Source organism: Zootoca vivipara, chromosome 1, assembly GCF_965207765.1.
Source record: "Zootoca vivipara chromosome 1, rZooViv2.hap1.1, whole genome shotgun sequence".
In the NCBI taxonomy this organism is placed as follows: domain Eukaryota; kingdom Metazoa; phylum Chordata; class Lepidosauria; order Squamata; family Lacertidae; genus Zootoca; species Zootoca vivipara.
Genome location: NC_142582.1, coordinates 10,858,862 through 10,874,405, shown reverse-complemented (window position 1 = coordinate 10,874,405; position 15,544 = coordinate 10,858,862). Strand labels below are relative to the sequence as shown.

General features: G+C 40.9%; 1 protein-coding gene across 1 annotated transcript in view; it reads left to right on the top strand.

Annotated features, from left to right (window-relative positions):
• Positions 1-15,544, top strand: part of LOC118095602 (aldehyde oxidase) — a 56,945-nt gene that overhangs the window by 14,886 nt on the left and 26,515 nt on the right. Inside the window, exons 10-20 of the mRNA XM_035136851.3 lie at positions 3,072-3,164; positions 3,335-3,486; positions 3,644-3,737; positions 5,310-5,419; positions 5,985-6,169; positions 8,094-8,256; positions 11,364-11,456; positions 12,061-12,230; positions 13,046-13,172; positions 14,172-14,294; positions 14,863-14,959. Of these exons, the coding sequence (XP_034992742.2) occupies positions 3,072-3,164; positions 3,335-3,486; positions 3,644-3,737; positions 5,310-5,419; positions 5,985-6,169; positions 8,094-8,256; positions 11,364-11,456; positions 12,061-12,230; positions 13,046-13,172; positions 14,172-14,294; positions 14,863-14,959 (1,407 nt within the window). The remainder of the gene's footprint in view (positions 1-3,071; positions 3,165-3,334; positions 3,487-3,643; positions 3,738-5,309; positions 5,420-5,984; positions 6,170-8,093; positions 8,257-11,363; positions 11,457-12,060; positions 12,231-13,045; positions 13,173-14,171; positions 14,295-14,862; positions 14,960-15,544) is intronic.

The window sequence follows — 15,544 nt, the reverse complement described above, 5'->3', positions numbered from 1 at the left end:
GGATTGCTGAGAGGAAGAATAGAGCGTTGCAAGAAATGATGCAATCTATGCTAGCAGATTCTGGTTTATCTTTTGGTTATTGGGGAGAAGCCATTCTGAATGCGTGTTATATTCAAAATCGCTTATTTCATAGTTCAATAAGAACTACACCCTATTTCAAGTTGTTTGGGAAGAAGCCCAAAGTGGATCATTTGCGTGTGTTTGGGGTACAAGCTTGGGTACATGTGCCGAAGGCACAACGCAGAAAAGGGGATGCCAAGGCACAACAACTTATTTTTGTTGGTTATCAAGATCAAGGAAAAGGGTGGCGGTTTGCAGTTGGTAACAACGGGATAATAGTATCACGTAATGCAAATTTTTGTGAGCACTCTGGTTGGGAGAAAATCCATGCAAACACAGAGGTTTGGTTGCAATGTTCCAAGAGTTTTTCTGGCAATAAAGAGCAGCCAGAAATTGTCAGCTCTGAGGGGGACGATGAAAAGCCTGAAATGTTTCCAAACTCTGAAGCCAGACAGATTTCGTCTACTTCAAAAGGTGTTTCTTCTGAAAGGGAGCAAGTGTCTGAGGGGGATGACAGTGCAGAGAAAAGTGATTTAACTCCCAGAAGGTCAGAGAGGAGAAACAAAGGAGTTCCATCAGACCGTTATTCACCAGGTGTATCTCATGTTTGCCATGTAGCTGTAGAGCCACAAAGCTATAATGAGGTGTTTAAGTTACCAGAAGAACAGGTTTTGTGCTGGAAAGAAGCAATGCAAGAAGAAATGAATTCTCTGCAAGAGCACAAGGTGTTTACTTCTATGCCTCTACCCAAGGGTGCCAAGGTGGTAGGCAGTAGATGGGTCTATAAACTGAAGCCCTTAGCTACTGGAGGTTTCAAGTATAAGGCACGGTTAGTAGCACAGGGTTTTTCCCAAAGACCTGGAGTGGATTTTGATGAGGTGTTTGCTCCTACAGCGAGAAGCGAAAGCATGAGGCTGTTGCTTGCTATCGCTGCAAAGCATAAATTGGTGGCCAGTCATTTCGACATTCAAACAGCTTATTTAAATGCTGGTCTCACAGAGGAGCTGTATTTAGCTGAGCCACAAGGTTTTGAGACTAGGCCTGGGAATGTTTACAAGCTGCACAAAGCTTTATACGGTTTAAAACAGTCTGCACGTAACTGGAACCGTTGTCTGGATGACACACTGGTTAAGCTTGGTTTTAAACATTGTGTGGCTGACAATTGTTTATATATAAGAGGGTCTGGAAATAATATAGAGTTCTGTTTAATTTTTGTGGATGACCTCTTATATGTGGCCAAGAGTAACAAACTGGTCAATGAGTTCTATACTCAGTTAGCAAAGAGGTTCAAGGTTAAAAACCTCGGCACAGTAAAAAATTATTTAGGAGTCGAAATGTGCCAGGCGGTTGATGGAAGCTATTTGCTCTGTCAAAGTAACAAAATCAAGCAGTTGTTGGTAAAATTTGGCATGCAGGATTGCAAAGGAGCCAAAACGCCAATGGAAACAGGTTTTGTTAAAGATTTAAATACAGAGCAAAGCCAAGAGTTCGAAAGTCCTGAACTATATCAATCTGCTATAGGTAGTCTGATGTACCTAGCACAATGGTCAAGACCTGACATCAGTTATGCTGTAGGCATCCTGAGCAGGCAGGTAGCAAAGCCAACAATTAATGCTTGGAAAGCGGTCAAAAGAGTTTTGCGTTATCTGAAACACACTGTTGACAGCACTCTAAGGATGAGTTCAACAGGGGAAGAGGTTTTACAGTGTTATACAGATAGCGACTGGGGAAATCTACCTGACAGGAAATCTGTAACTGGTATTGTCATCATGTTTGGGAAGTCGCTTGTTGGCTGGAAATCCAGAAAGCAAAGTTTGGTCAGTATGTCTTCAACAGAAGCCGAATACGCTGCGTTAAGTGAGTTGTGTAATGAGATTGTGTTTTATAAACAGTTTTTGCTGGATTTGGGTTTTGAAAATGTTTGTCCTGTTAAAGTGTTTGTAGACAATCAAGCATGTATAACTCTGAGTGGGACAGAACAGTTCAAAAGCAAAAGTAAACATATTCATTTGAAATACCAAAACGTCAGGTTCAATGTACAAAATAATACCATTGTGTGTGAATATGTGCAAAGTTCTGAAAATGTTGCTGACATCATGACAAAGCCGTTATCATTTGTAAATTGGAATATGCTTTGTCAGAGCATGGGTTTGGAGATCAAAGTTGGAGATAATACTTTGTCTATGCTCAAAGACTAATTGCACTTTTGTAAGCTGTGAGGGGGTGTTGAAGTTTTTGTGATAAACTGCAGCTTTAAAGTAGACAATTAGTGAGTTAGCCAGAAGCTAAGTTAAACAAGGGAGTTTTTGCCTGGAGACAGGGAAGTATGTTGACAGGCTGCTGATTGGTTTAAACTCCCCCTATAGGGAGACAGAGAAGCATGGTGACAGGCTGCTGATTGGTTTAATGTCCCCCTATAGGCAGCTTGGCACTAGCAGTTCTATGCTGAGGTAAAATGGAGCTGTTTAGAGAAGGAGTTTGTGAGGAGAGTTCTGAGAGTCTGTGTATATAGTAACTTGTACAAAGCAGCTTATAATAAAAGCTACTGTTCATCAAGTTCTGTTTCCTGAGTCCTGGATTACACCACCACACTATTGCGCTGCCTGCTAAATTCTCTGCTACACTTCAATACTCACATGGTGGGAATTTTTTTCGTGGGGACAGCTTTTCATTTAAAATACTGTGCCAAGGAAACTCAGTTTGGCCCAGAATACACCCACACCTATACATATACAATACCTTTTACCACTTGTAAGTTTAGTCTCTGATTACTGTGGTACATTTTAATCTTATGGTAGCATATTTTTAAGTGCAGCATGTTTATGTTATTGGATTTTCTCTACTTTTAAAACATTTTCTAGATTGTTACTAGTTTTAGAGTGCTGCATACCCAATCTGTGAGTAGGAAAAGGGTTCACCATTTTTATAAACAAATATTTTCAAATGTTTAAATTGCAATCAAGCAACATTCCCCTTCCTCCTCATTTTCACTGTTATCTTCTACCCTTTAGGACCTGATATGAAGTTTAAAGGTGTATTTCATCCACTTATCATCTCGCCCACTAGAATATTGGATCTGTATGTTGTGGAATGCACAGAAGATGGTCAGTAAACTTTGCTTTCTATCTTAGGGCCCTGCTAAAAGTTTTAAGAGCAGTGGGATCAGTTTGAAAGTGCACACTGTGCTCCATTAAACGATTATTTTTTGTCCCTTGATAAGCTCTGAAAAAGCAGCTCCAGCATGTGTTTTACTTTTGTGTTTTACTCTTTTCAGGACTAATACTAGGAGCTGCGTGTAGCCTGACTGCAGTGAAAAACATCCTGACAGATGTGGTCTCAAAACTTTCAGCGGAGAAAACCAAGATATTCTCTGCTCTTTTGCAACAATTAAAAACTCTGGGAGGACAGCAGATCCGAAACGTGGCTGTATGTTTCCTTAATTGAAACATTTTTACAAATTTTACCTTGGATTACTGTTAACTGGGAAACAAATATTTTCCAGTTTAATTTGTTAACATTGATTTTGTAAGTGTTGCGTTTTTTGTGTTGAAACTGCATTTTTCCTCCCCTTTTTTGCTTTTAGTCCTTTGGAGGAAATATCATGAGCAGAAATTCAACATCTGACATCAATCCTATTCTAGCAGTTAGCAACTGTATCCTCAATGTGGCATCACAAGGTAGGACCAAATGCATTCTCAGTTTTCCATCACACTCAGTATTATCCAAACCTTCCAAATCTCTTTTATGTATTTGGAACACATTGCAGGTCCCTAGGAAGCCCACTGCAGGGGGCCCTTCAGGGAGGTAGGGATAAGGCTGTGGCTATGATGTTGCTTGTGAGGATATTTCTTTCTTTCTTCAATTGGCACAGGGAGTGTAAGCTGTGTAGTGCAATCCTATACATGTCTACTCAGAAGTAAGGCCCATTGAATTCAATGGGACTTTCCCTAGGTGAATTTGTATGGAGTTGCAGCCTTCAACATATTTTTGTTCTTTTACTCTAATCCCTTTCTCAATGAGGAACTCTAAGGTGCCAGTGTATTCTTTTTACAAATAAGCAAATATCTCAGTAAGGACTGGAATGACGATCTTATTACAGTGGTACCTCTGGTTACGAACTTAATTCGTTCCAGAGGTCCGTTCTTAACCCAAAACCATTCTTGGTGCACTTTCGCTAATAGGGCCACCTGCTGCCACCGCGCCACTGGCATGTGACTTCCGCTCGCATCCTGGGGCAAAGTTCGCTACTAGGAGCATCTACTTCCGGGTTAGCGGAGCTCATTACCCAAAGTGTTTGTAAGGAGGAGGTTCCACTGTATTTCACTCTAAGGCCTTTGATAAATTCATTCATTCACTAGCTGAGTTTCCTGCTGCCTGTTTATCCTACTAAGGACATGTTTTTGATGCCCACATCAGCTTTCTTTTTGGGGTAAATAGCAGCTTTTGTGGACAAGAGAGGTGATTTTCATCAGGGCACATCATGGCAGGGGGGGGGGACCCCTCCACCTGTAGTCCTAACCTGAATCTGGGTCTCCTGCGGTTGTGGTGCACACAACTGTGAAGACCCATTTAATGCAATGTGTAGTTTGGCACAGCAATGCTTTGTACGTTACAGTAAGAAAGGTGCAGTATGCTGTCTCACGAACCAGGCTTGACACTGCAATATCTCATGGGCAAGGCACACTTCTGTTATGATGAGAAGACTTGAGTGGCAAGTATGCACACGTTTCTGGTTGTTTGCATATGTTCTTTGCAAAGCAGCTGAAGAACATTGGAAGTTGCCTTATACTGAATTAGCTAGCTCAATGTTGGTAATACTGACAGGCAGCAACTCTTCAGGGTTTGGACAGGGCTCATTTGCAGCTCTACCAGGAGATGCCAGGGACAGAATCTGGGACCTTCTGCATGCAAAGCAGATGCTCTACTAAGCTATGGCCCTAACTGTGTTACATCTTTGCACCCTTACAGGTTTAGTTAGATCTATTAAAATGCAAAGGTGTGAGACTCCCAAAAGCATTCTGACTTAGCTCTGGCACACTTCTTTAATAATTATAGAGGGTGAAGAAAAAGTGATTACTCCTGCCACCTAAGCAAGAAACCCAATGGAATTGCTTTGAGTTTCTGCAATCTGTATGCATAACTAGTCCAAAAATTTCCATGCCAGCCAAGCCAAAATGATTGCTCTGTATTCTCTTTATAGTGCTTAGTATTTATTTTCCATTTATATGGATGTTAATGTTCTCTGTTAGGGAGGCTGCGACAGATTCCTTTCAGTGACCTTTTTGCTGATGGACTTGGAAACAATACCCTGGAACCAGAGGAGATCCTAGTGTCTGTTAAAATCCCACATTCCAGGAAGGTCGGCAATCTTTCCTTTTCCTTTAAGATTGGTAATTGGGGGGAAATGTTAGATGATGATCCACAACGTGCATATTTTGGCAAATGTCAATGTTTTTGCAACATTCAGATTTGTTTGGGACTGGAACATGATACATTCATAAATACGTGAACAGTCTTAAAAGGGCAAAGTGCTTTCATAATGGGACAGCCAATCCTTGCCCAAAGTCTATGCCTCTTGCTTCAAGAGCTCCAGGGCCTTGAACCATCTGTAGTGTGGACCCTGCTCTATTCAGCTTGCTGTGAAACATTGGAATCAAACTGACTGCAGCATGTAGGGGAGAATATATAGCAGTAGCCTCCAAAGTTAATCGAAGGCACGAAGGTGGTCTGCAACTACTATAAGAGGAATACAGCCTTTTAAACTTTAAATATGATCCAGGGGAGTATTAGAAAAAAACCTTTCTCCCAGTTTTCAATGGTCAAGTTGTGAGTGCTGCAGTGGAATGTCCTGTAATAAAAGGTGGCATTTCAAAATGTTGTAGCCCAACTAATCTCTCTTTATTCTGATTCCTATTCCTTTTCAGGGTGAGTTTGTAGCAGCGTTTCGACAAGCTCCAAGGCGGGAAAATGCTTTACCTATTGTTACAGCAGGGATGAGGATTGTCTTTGAAGAAGACTGCAACATCATTAGGGACTTCTGCATCTGTTACGGAGGTGTTGGCTTCACTACAGTTGCCGCCAAGCAAACATGCCAGGCACTCATTGGAAGGTACTATATGATTTCCTGTAGCATTGACGCCTCTTAGACTGAAAGCTCACCCCAATGGTAGCAATTTCCTAAGGAAGAGGCGTCTAGATAAACTCTTGAGTTCTCAAATACTAAAATTATATTGTTGCCGGATAAATGCTTGACATGCAGCAATTAAAAGACAAATTTTTGTTTATATGAAATAGGTTGTGAGAATATTTCAGACCTTATTGTTCTTCAGAATTCCTTTTGGATTAAGCAACACAATGGAACTATTTTTACTTATCCGTTCTGTTCGTCTCCGATCGCACAAACTCACAAGTGGGCAAGCAGTTCAGTACCAAGAGTTAAAGAAGTTCTGCCATCATGTGAAATCATTTTGTATTTTCTGCATATTTTAAGCATGTTTAATTTATGATGTATTTTAAAAAAATTATGATGCATGCATGCAATGTTTAATGATTGTCAGTTGCAGTTATTTATCAATCTGCATCTGTGCATATAAGTCAGCATATGCCGTTACTTCCGGCGCTCTTAGGGTAGACTCACGGAAATTAATGGGCCTAACTTAGGTAAGTTCATTAATTTCAGTGGGTCTGCACTGAATAAAACTTAGTTGAATACCATCCTTAGTTAATGAAGTTGTCACTGTTTGCGTTAACTAGATTTGGTGGACAGGCTATACTTATTCTAGTCTAGTTTTATTTTGAAATGGAACTGAAGAAACACTTATTAAAAGAGTTGAAAAACATATGCAGCCTGACTCCTTGGTTCTAGCCCTCTATGATTGTTCTGACCTCCAAATTTACCACAGTAGTTAGGAGGGCTAGCTACATAGGTCTTTAAAAAAATTAAACTGGAGTTTGTACAGTTTTAAACAGGAACACCTTAGGATGGTGTTCTGTCAGAGGGTCGTCGTGGCTACTCTAGAGTAACTCCGCTTGAGTCCAGTTTGTCTTTCAAGACTTTTATTGTGCAAAGTATTTACAGTGCAGAGATAGCTTAAAACATGACCTCTCAGTCCAAACCAGAATCTGGCAATGGCGTATGTCTGTTCCTACGCCAGCAAAGTAGTTGGGGCACCCCAAAACGCCTCCCCCTTGACCTGCGTCGTGGTGCTCTCCTTAACTCTTGTGCCGGAAGGAGCGATGCCCTCTCAGCCTCCTCCTGGTCAAAGCGGTGCAATGGTTCTCCAGTATCCTTGAGCCCTTGCCTACATCTCCCCTCCCCTGAGCTTTCTCATCGTTCCGCACGCTGGCTGCTCTCTCCCTCCGAGTCTCTCCCTCCCCCCCTGGCTGCTTCAAAACCATTGCTGCTCCCTGTGCTTGGCGAGGTGGACGTTAGGAGGGTGGGGGCTGGCTCCCTGTAGGGAGTCACCCTTACAGGTTCCTTTTTGTAAGCTGTATATTGTGCACATCTTCTTTAACCAAATTACAGAAATCAGATCCACTTACTTCATAGCAAAGGAAGATACTTAGAACTAAGGCACCCCAAAATATAAATCCCCACTGGAATAGTGAATCTGCTTTGTTTCCTTGATGTACAATAACAGTGTGCTGCAGAATGCATGTTTTAATTCTTCCCCCCATTAAGAATCTAATTTGTGTTTTACTGAGATAGCCCGTTAGAATAAAAACTTCATGATCAAAACTCTGCACACTATTTTTGTGCTAGTGTAAGGTGATTTTTTCCTCCCATGTATGCTTTGCTCTGTCTCCAAATGTGCTCTGTGGGGTTGAGTGAATCTCTCCCCCCCCCCCGACAGATTTAGGGAGAGAGGGAGATTGTACCACTGTGCTATGCTGAATACAGTCCTATGCATTTAGAGCTGTGATCCTATAGGAAATGAATTGTAAGGATACAACTACTGTTGTTCTAATAGTAGATATACAACTACTGATTAGTTTTCTGCTTACTGAGTATATATAATTATTTATTTTTCCAGACCTTGGGATGGGCAGATGCTGGATGAAGCTTGCAGAGCGGTCCTCAAAGAAATTATTCTCCCAAGTTCAGCTCCAGGTGGTAAAGTGGAGTACAGAAGAACTCTCATTGTTAGTTTCATCTTCAAATTCTACTTGGAGGTGTTGCAGTCACTGAAGATAATGGTAATTTTGATTTGTATTGATTCCTGTTTTGCAGTTATGTGTGACCAGCCTGATTCATAAACTGTTTAAAGCCCAAAGTGTTGGGTAAATGACATTAGCATGCCTGCATGCCTACATAATTCAATTCCATCTCTGGGTGGGATTTGAAGGGAGCAGTCTCAGGGTGCGCAGCCTACCAAGTTATTTTAGAAGCTGTGTCCCGATCTGCCTAGTTGTTATTGTCTTGGGAGTATTTTATTTATAATTATAATTTCTAGAGGTTGGAAAGTATATGTAATAGATGTTGAGCCAGGAATTCACTAAACTATATAATGCATTTAGTTTGTTTATATTCCATGCTGCATTTTCTTCTGATATCATTTGGAGGAAGAGGAAGTCTTGAGACTATGTTTTGCCCCAGGTTACGTCTCTATGGCTCTGCTACTAGATCAGACCAAAGGCCCCTCTACGTCTGACACCCTCTTCTCACAATGACCAATGAGGTGCCTATAAAAAGGGAAAACCCACACATGCTTGCACATGTGTGTTGGGTCAGCTGGGGGCAGGAACGATCCACAGGCACAATGCAGGAACAAATCCAGCCCGTCTCTCCCATCAGCATTCAGCGTGGAGTTCTAGGGAGTTCCGACAGCCCTTCCCGACGATTTATTACAACTCATGTCTTGGAGACACTGAGGATATATTCAGAGTCCAGCAGAGACAAAACACAGACGGAGCCAGGCTGAGGTTGTGTACTAAAAGCTACTTTATTAAGCGTAAGGCAGAACAAAAGAAAACATGTCTCCTCTCGCTGAGAAGTCCGAAGAAAAATACGAAAGGAAACAGAATACAGCAAACATCGCTCCCGTGATTCCAACAATATTTGCTGGAATGCATTACACAGGCATGTGACCTGCACAATTAGAGGAATAGAAACCTAACATCCTCCCCCTTTCTATATATATCACTGGGCAGAGTGTTAGTACAGCCCCAGTTTCTGTACATAGGTACCGTGTCGTTCCCTGGGAACGACCTTGGACAACAAATCTGCAGGAATCTCAGTTCCTGGCATATAGGACACTGTTACGAGTCCGTTCTGAACACATTCCCTTGGACATCGTAATTTTAACTGCAAGTGCTTTATGCTTTGCTTACCGTGTTTCTCCAAAAATAAGCCATACCCCGAAAATAAGCCATACCCTGAAAATAAGCCACCATGTGTTTTTTTGAGGAAAATAATATAAGACGGTGTCTTATTTTTGGAGAAACACGGTATAACTCTCGGAAGTTAGCAAAGCCAAACATGTTTTGTTGTCCTGATAAACCTGTATAGGACATGAATTCTCATGTCTTTACACAATTGCAACAACCATTCACAATCCATAATTGAATATGACAGAGCATTGAGTTCAGCTTCACAAGAACTTAGGCTCACTGTTGTTTGCTTCCTGCATGACCAGTCAAACAGACTCTGGTTGTACATGTAGCAAACTCCAGATGTGTGTTTACCATCTGTGGTGTCACTTCCAAAACTTGCATCTGCAAATATTTCAAGACCTCCAGACTTTTGATCAGTGTATCTCAGTCTGTAGTGCATAGTACCTTTCAGGTTACGTGCTATGCGCTTCAGTGCTTTCCAATCCTTAACTGTAGGTTTGGTAGCGTGTTTGCTCAGCAGATTAGTGCTGACTACAGTATCAGGTCTTGAACATCTGGCAATGAAGTTTAGTTTGCCTATAACACTTCTGTACAGTGTCATATGCTTCATCGGTATCTTCTACCTGAAAACCTGTTACCATTGGTGTATCTACAGGGTTTGCATCAACCAAGTTCAGTTTGGTTAACACATCAGCAATTTTTGTGTGACTGGTGTACCAAAAAGTTACCTTCCTGATCTATTTCTATTTCTAGAGAAAGATAGTTGGTCCTTCATGTCAAAGTGCTCCTTCAGTTGAGCTAAGGTGCTTTTGTACAAAGTAGCGTCTTTCCAAAAGAAAAGAATGTCATCAACATAAAATAAACAATACAGTTTGTTATACCCCTCCTCTTTGACAAAAACACATGGATCAGCTTCCCCATGCTGAAAACCTAGCAAAAACAAAGTTTTTGTGAGTTTTGAGTGCCAGCATCGGGTGCTCTGTTTGAGACCATGTAGGGATTTCTTAAGAGAACAGACTAATCCCTGTTTTACCTGTACTCCGTCAGGTGGGAGCATGTAAATTGATTCACCTGGGGTCCTGTACAAGTGCTGTGTTCACATCATGATGGGAAACCTGCAGTTTCTCCTCTGCAGCAAGTTTTAGCATAAACCTAAGGCTCTCATACTTCACGGTGGGTGAATAGGTCTCATGATAGTCTTCTGTGAAAAACCTCTTGCAACCAGTCTGGCTTTGTGTCTCACTACTTTGCCATTTTGGTCTGTCTTTGTCTTAAAGACCCATTTGCTGCCAAGCAGCTTTATTCCTGGAACTATGGAGACTAGTTCCCATGTCTTGTTCCTTTCTAAGGAATCAAGTTCAGCCTTCATGGCATTTAACCATGGCTCAGCATCCTTCGAGTCCAAAGATTGGATCCCTTGGAAGCTTGAAGGTTCAAAAACCTTCTTTGAGCTTCTAACAACAGCTGTATCTGTTTTGGCTGTTTTAACATCAAAGTGCCCCTAGCTTTGGAATCCTTTGCCTCCCATTCCAGTGTAATAGGCGCAGTAAAAGAGCCCTTTTACACTAAAGAGGCCTTCCTTGCGTAAAAGAGCCTCAGTATAAAGAACCCAATTGTAGTATCCAGTTTGGGAATCACCAAAGCATTGTGTATCAGCTCCATGACCCTGCCCTTGGCTCCAGCCATGGACGATTCGACACAGTTCCTTATCAGGCAGCTGTGAAACGAAACATCCTGCCAAAGGCTCTTGCTGCTGGCCGGTTAGTGCCTTTTTCTTTTCTTTTTTGGATTCTGTCCCTTTTTGCAGGGAACGTGGTATAGTATATTTTTAAACGTTCAAAAACTTATTTAACTGAATTACATTGAATTGTGTATGGGGAGGTGCGTGTCTGTGTGCATGTTAACTTTAGAAATGGGTTTTAATTACATGTTCCCTTTTTTAAAAAATGTGACAAATCATCTTCTTACAGTATCCTACTCAGTATCCTGATGTCCCAGATAATTATGCAAGTGCCCTTGAAAGTTTCCATACAAAAATGCCACAGAGTATGCAAAAGTATCAGGTGAGTAGAATTACTTTAGTACTACTCTATTACACAGAACGCATTATTTCAAAACTGATTTTGAGGGTTTTTTGTAATATCAGGCTTTAACTTCTCTAAGTGTTAAGCTATTGCTGCCTGCTTAGAATTCAGTCCTTGTTATCTTAGCTTTCTTTGTCAGATCAGTGAGCTTTGTTCGATTAGTGAGCTATTTCCAAGGTAGAATGAGAGGTGTTCCAGAAAGTCATTGATTTCAGCTTTTTTAGTCTATATACTGAAGGACTACGGAAGCTAAGGGAAACACAGTCTACCTTCATGCTAGTTAGAAGTCTCATTCACTTGCGTGTTATGGTAAAAGTATTAGGTAAAAGTTTGGCACTAGCTTGACTGAAAGTGTTGAACTAAAACATAGTGTGGATAAGCCTTGATTTCTCTTCCTTACAGTTTAGGATGCAGTTTATTATCTCAATTGTGATTACAATTTTTTTTGGGGGGGGGGAGTGGATTGTAGAAAGGAGAAATAGTTGGCATTAAAAAGAAAAAAAAGCTAAAGCAATGGGTCGTCTTGACTTTCTTGAATTTGATTTGTGGTTTCCTTTTCTTTCTTTCTTTTTTAATTAAAAAGGATGTGGAGCCAGGACAGCTTCCCCAAGATCCCGTAGGACGTCCAATCATGCACCAGGCTGGTACTAAACACGCCACAGGGGAAGCTATTTATTGTGATGACATTCGCGCCGTTGATGAAGAACTCTTCTTGGCTTTAGTAACCAGTTCCAAACCCCATGCAAAGATTGTGTATGTGCCGCAGTATAGAAAACTATATCTATCTATCATCTATCTATCTAGTGTGTGTGTGTGTGTGTGTGTGTGTGTGTGTGTGTGTGTGTATCGCCAGAGAAGAAGAAGTGTGTATGTGCCACCTGCCCCTTCTTGGATCACTGTGAAGGGACTTGAATAACTCCAAGAAGCTATGAGCTATGTGCCGTGCAGGGCCACCCAAGATGGATAGGTCATAGCCAAGAGTTTAGGCTAAATGTGATCCACCTGGAGAAGGAACTGGGAAACTACTCCAGTATTTTGCCAGGTAAACTCCATGGACATAAAAAAGGAGAAGCTTTGAGAAGAAAGTGAGAGTTTCCAAGGCATGCTCTGGTTCATGGGGTCACGGAGAGTCAAACATGACTAAGACAACTAAACAACAACAATATGCCACCTGATCTTGTAAGATGGTGTATAACAATAAATTCAAGTACAATATAACGGAAAGCACTGTAAAAGTAATACGAAATAAGTATGATGTGGCATGTAATAGCTGCATGTAACTCGAATATGAGGGAGGTACAGAGTACTGTCACCTCCTTTGCTTCTCCCCCCCCCCCCCAGTTTCCTTACCAGCGCTGTCTCCATTTCAGTGTCAAAGTGACACATCCCACTGCTTCCCCACCCAAGTCCCATAGCCCCTTTAGTCTTCACCAGCCCAATGTCCCCTTGGCCCATCTCATCCTCATTCTGCCATGTACCTCCTTTTCTCCCCACCTTTGTCCCAGCAATCTGTGAATAACTGTTTCTGGTCTTACTGTTAGTTAACTTGCTTGCACTGCTTCTTGCAGATCAGTTGATCCTTCAGAAGCTCTCAAGGTGTCAGGTGTAGTTGATATCGTTTCTGTTCAGGATGTCCCAGCGACTAATGAGTTCTATAACTATGATGTCCCAGATATTGTGTTTGCCAGAGAAAAGGTATGCCACGTTTAATCATCAACAGTTCATTGTTGTTTAACTATTTATTTTAATTTTGTTTAAATAAGAATCGACTCATTCTCCATTATATATATACTTGTTTTTTGTTTGAATCTTTTTTCTGTTGCATTATTATTTAAGTGTTCACTGATTTGTCTCACTTTTTATCTCCGTTTCCCTATAATATTCCCCTGCCAAGAACAGTGTGACAGTTTATTGACTGGGCTTCATTCACAGAGTACATTTTCACACTGTCTCTCAGTTCATGCCTGGCTAATGAAAGTAAAGTGTGGAACAATTGGGAAAAGTGCATCTTTCAACTAGCTCCTGAAATTATGCAGATCTCACAGTTTGGTTTGTGCACCAGTGTGCAACCAGCAAACCACTGACTTGCTATGTTAATTATGCAACTTAGTTGTGCATCAGTGTGGAGCCAATATTGAACCAACTTAAATATTTGTGCAGAGGCTTAGGATACACACTTTTTATATAAAAAAGAGATAACTTTGTATATATATGTACAGTAACCCCACTATTTCTGCAGGGGTTACATTCTGGGGATAACGACTGAAAGCAAAAGCATGTATAGTCTAACACACTGGGGACTCAGCGATACAGCTGCAAATGAGACTGTTTTAAGTGCAATATACAATGTGACACTAAATGGGGATGGTGAGCCTTATAGAATTTTTTTATTTTTAATAAAATATTTAATATTTTTAAAATTTATATTTTTAAAAATGCTTTTTTAAAAAGCATTTTCAGAATGGTTTTTATGTGTGTGTGGATTCCACCTGGGTTCAATGGCAGGTGGGATCGCCAAAGTCATTTCCCCTCCCTAGAATTCTGCGCCCTTTTTATTTTTAAAATTACCACATGGGTAAAGCTGAATGCACACTAGTTAAATGTGTGTAAGCTGTGGGCTTTCTGCAGTTTCATCACCTTTCTGTGGAATATGTGTGTCCAAAAGTTAAGGCACTGGTTTTCTCTGGTTTTCAGGTGACTTGTGTGGGTCAGATTGTCTGTGCAGTGGTAGCAGATTCAGATGTTCATGCTAAACAAGCAGCTGCAAAAGTGAAAATACAGTATGAACCTCAAGAACCTGTGATCCTGACCATAGAGGTAAGGAACAGCCTTTTCTTAATTGCTGCTGTGATAAAATCTATTTATTTGTACTACTAGTTATTTCTATTAAAATTCCAGGTGTCTGGTTCAGTCCACAACCTAGTTAAATCAAATTACATTGATTTAAGATAATCTAGTCCCATTGTAGGGCTAAGTAGGCTTACAACCAGATATTCAGATTTTATTAATTTCCATATTGGTAGTCAGTCATAACAAAATAACCAAAGAGTCTTGTGGCACTTTAAGAACCGAGACATCTTATTATGATATAAGCATATTGTGCCCTAAGCTTCATCGCATTTTATGGAGCAAACTTTAGTAAACAAAAGCTTATGCCATAATTGACTCGGTTAATCTTTCAGGTGTCACAATACTCGTTGTTGCTTCTGATTTTACTGCACCACAGCCTGCCCTGTAAATTGTGTATTTGGGCATGTATATATTAAATATTTACAACTCATAAAAGTTTAAATATCATGGCTTTCCCTCAAGGGATGCTGGTAGTTTGTTCAAAATAAACAGGCAGGGTGCTGAACTTAGGTGTATGTCTCTTCTGTTGCTGCAGGAGGCAATAGAGCACAATTCATTCTTTGAACCACAGAGAAAACTGGAACGAGGAAATGTGGATGAAGCATTTAAAGTCGTCGACCATGTACTTGAAGGTAAATCGCAGCCTGCTGATTCAAAACCTTACTGTGAAAGCCACACCCCACCATTTGCAGCAGGTGTGGGGAACATTTGGCCCTCCAGATGTTGCTGAACTGAGACTCCCATCAGCCACAGCAAGCAATGCAAATGATGATGGGAGCTGGAAGTTCAGCAACACCTGGAAATCTAAAGGCTCCTTGTACCTGATTTACGCCCCACTCGTCAGTGCACTTGGACTGAACACAATACAAATCCATGCCTCTCAAACGAGTGAATATAGTTAATGCACCATATAATGTCAGAAACAGCTATTTGTTTGATTTGAATATATACCTCCTAGGAATGCAGGTGCTTAACCCTAATTCTCACACAGGCAATAATTTGTAACTTCTGCATATAGGCAAACCTTTAAAGGCACACCTGATTAGTTGTGCCTCAAAATTTCTGCCATAGAGAAGTGCAACATCTGCATCCTTTCTTACTGGTGCCCTTGATACTAGGCGGTTTGAGGCTTGGCATTTCTAAGATTGCAAAAATGAACATTTGTCTACAATTATGCTCAATGCAATGCAGTGTGGCTTTTCACCCACTTTCTTCCC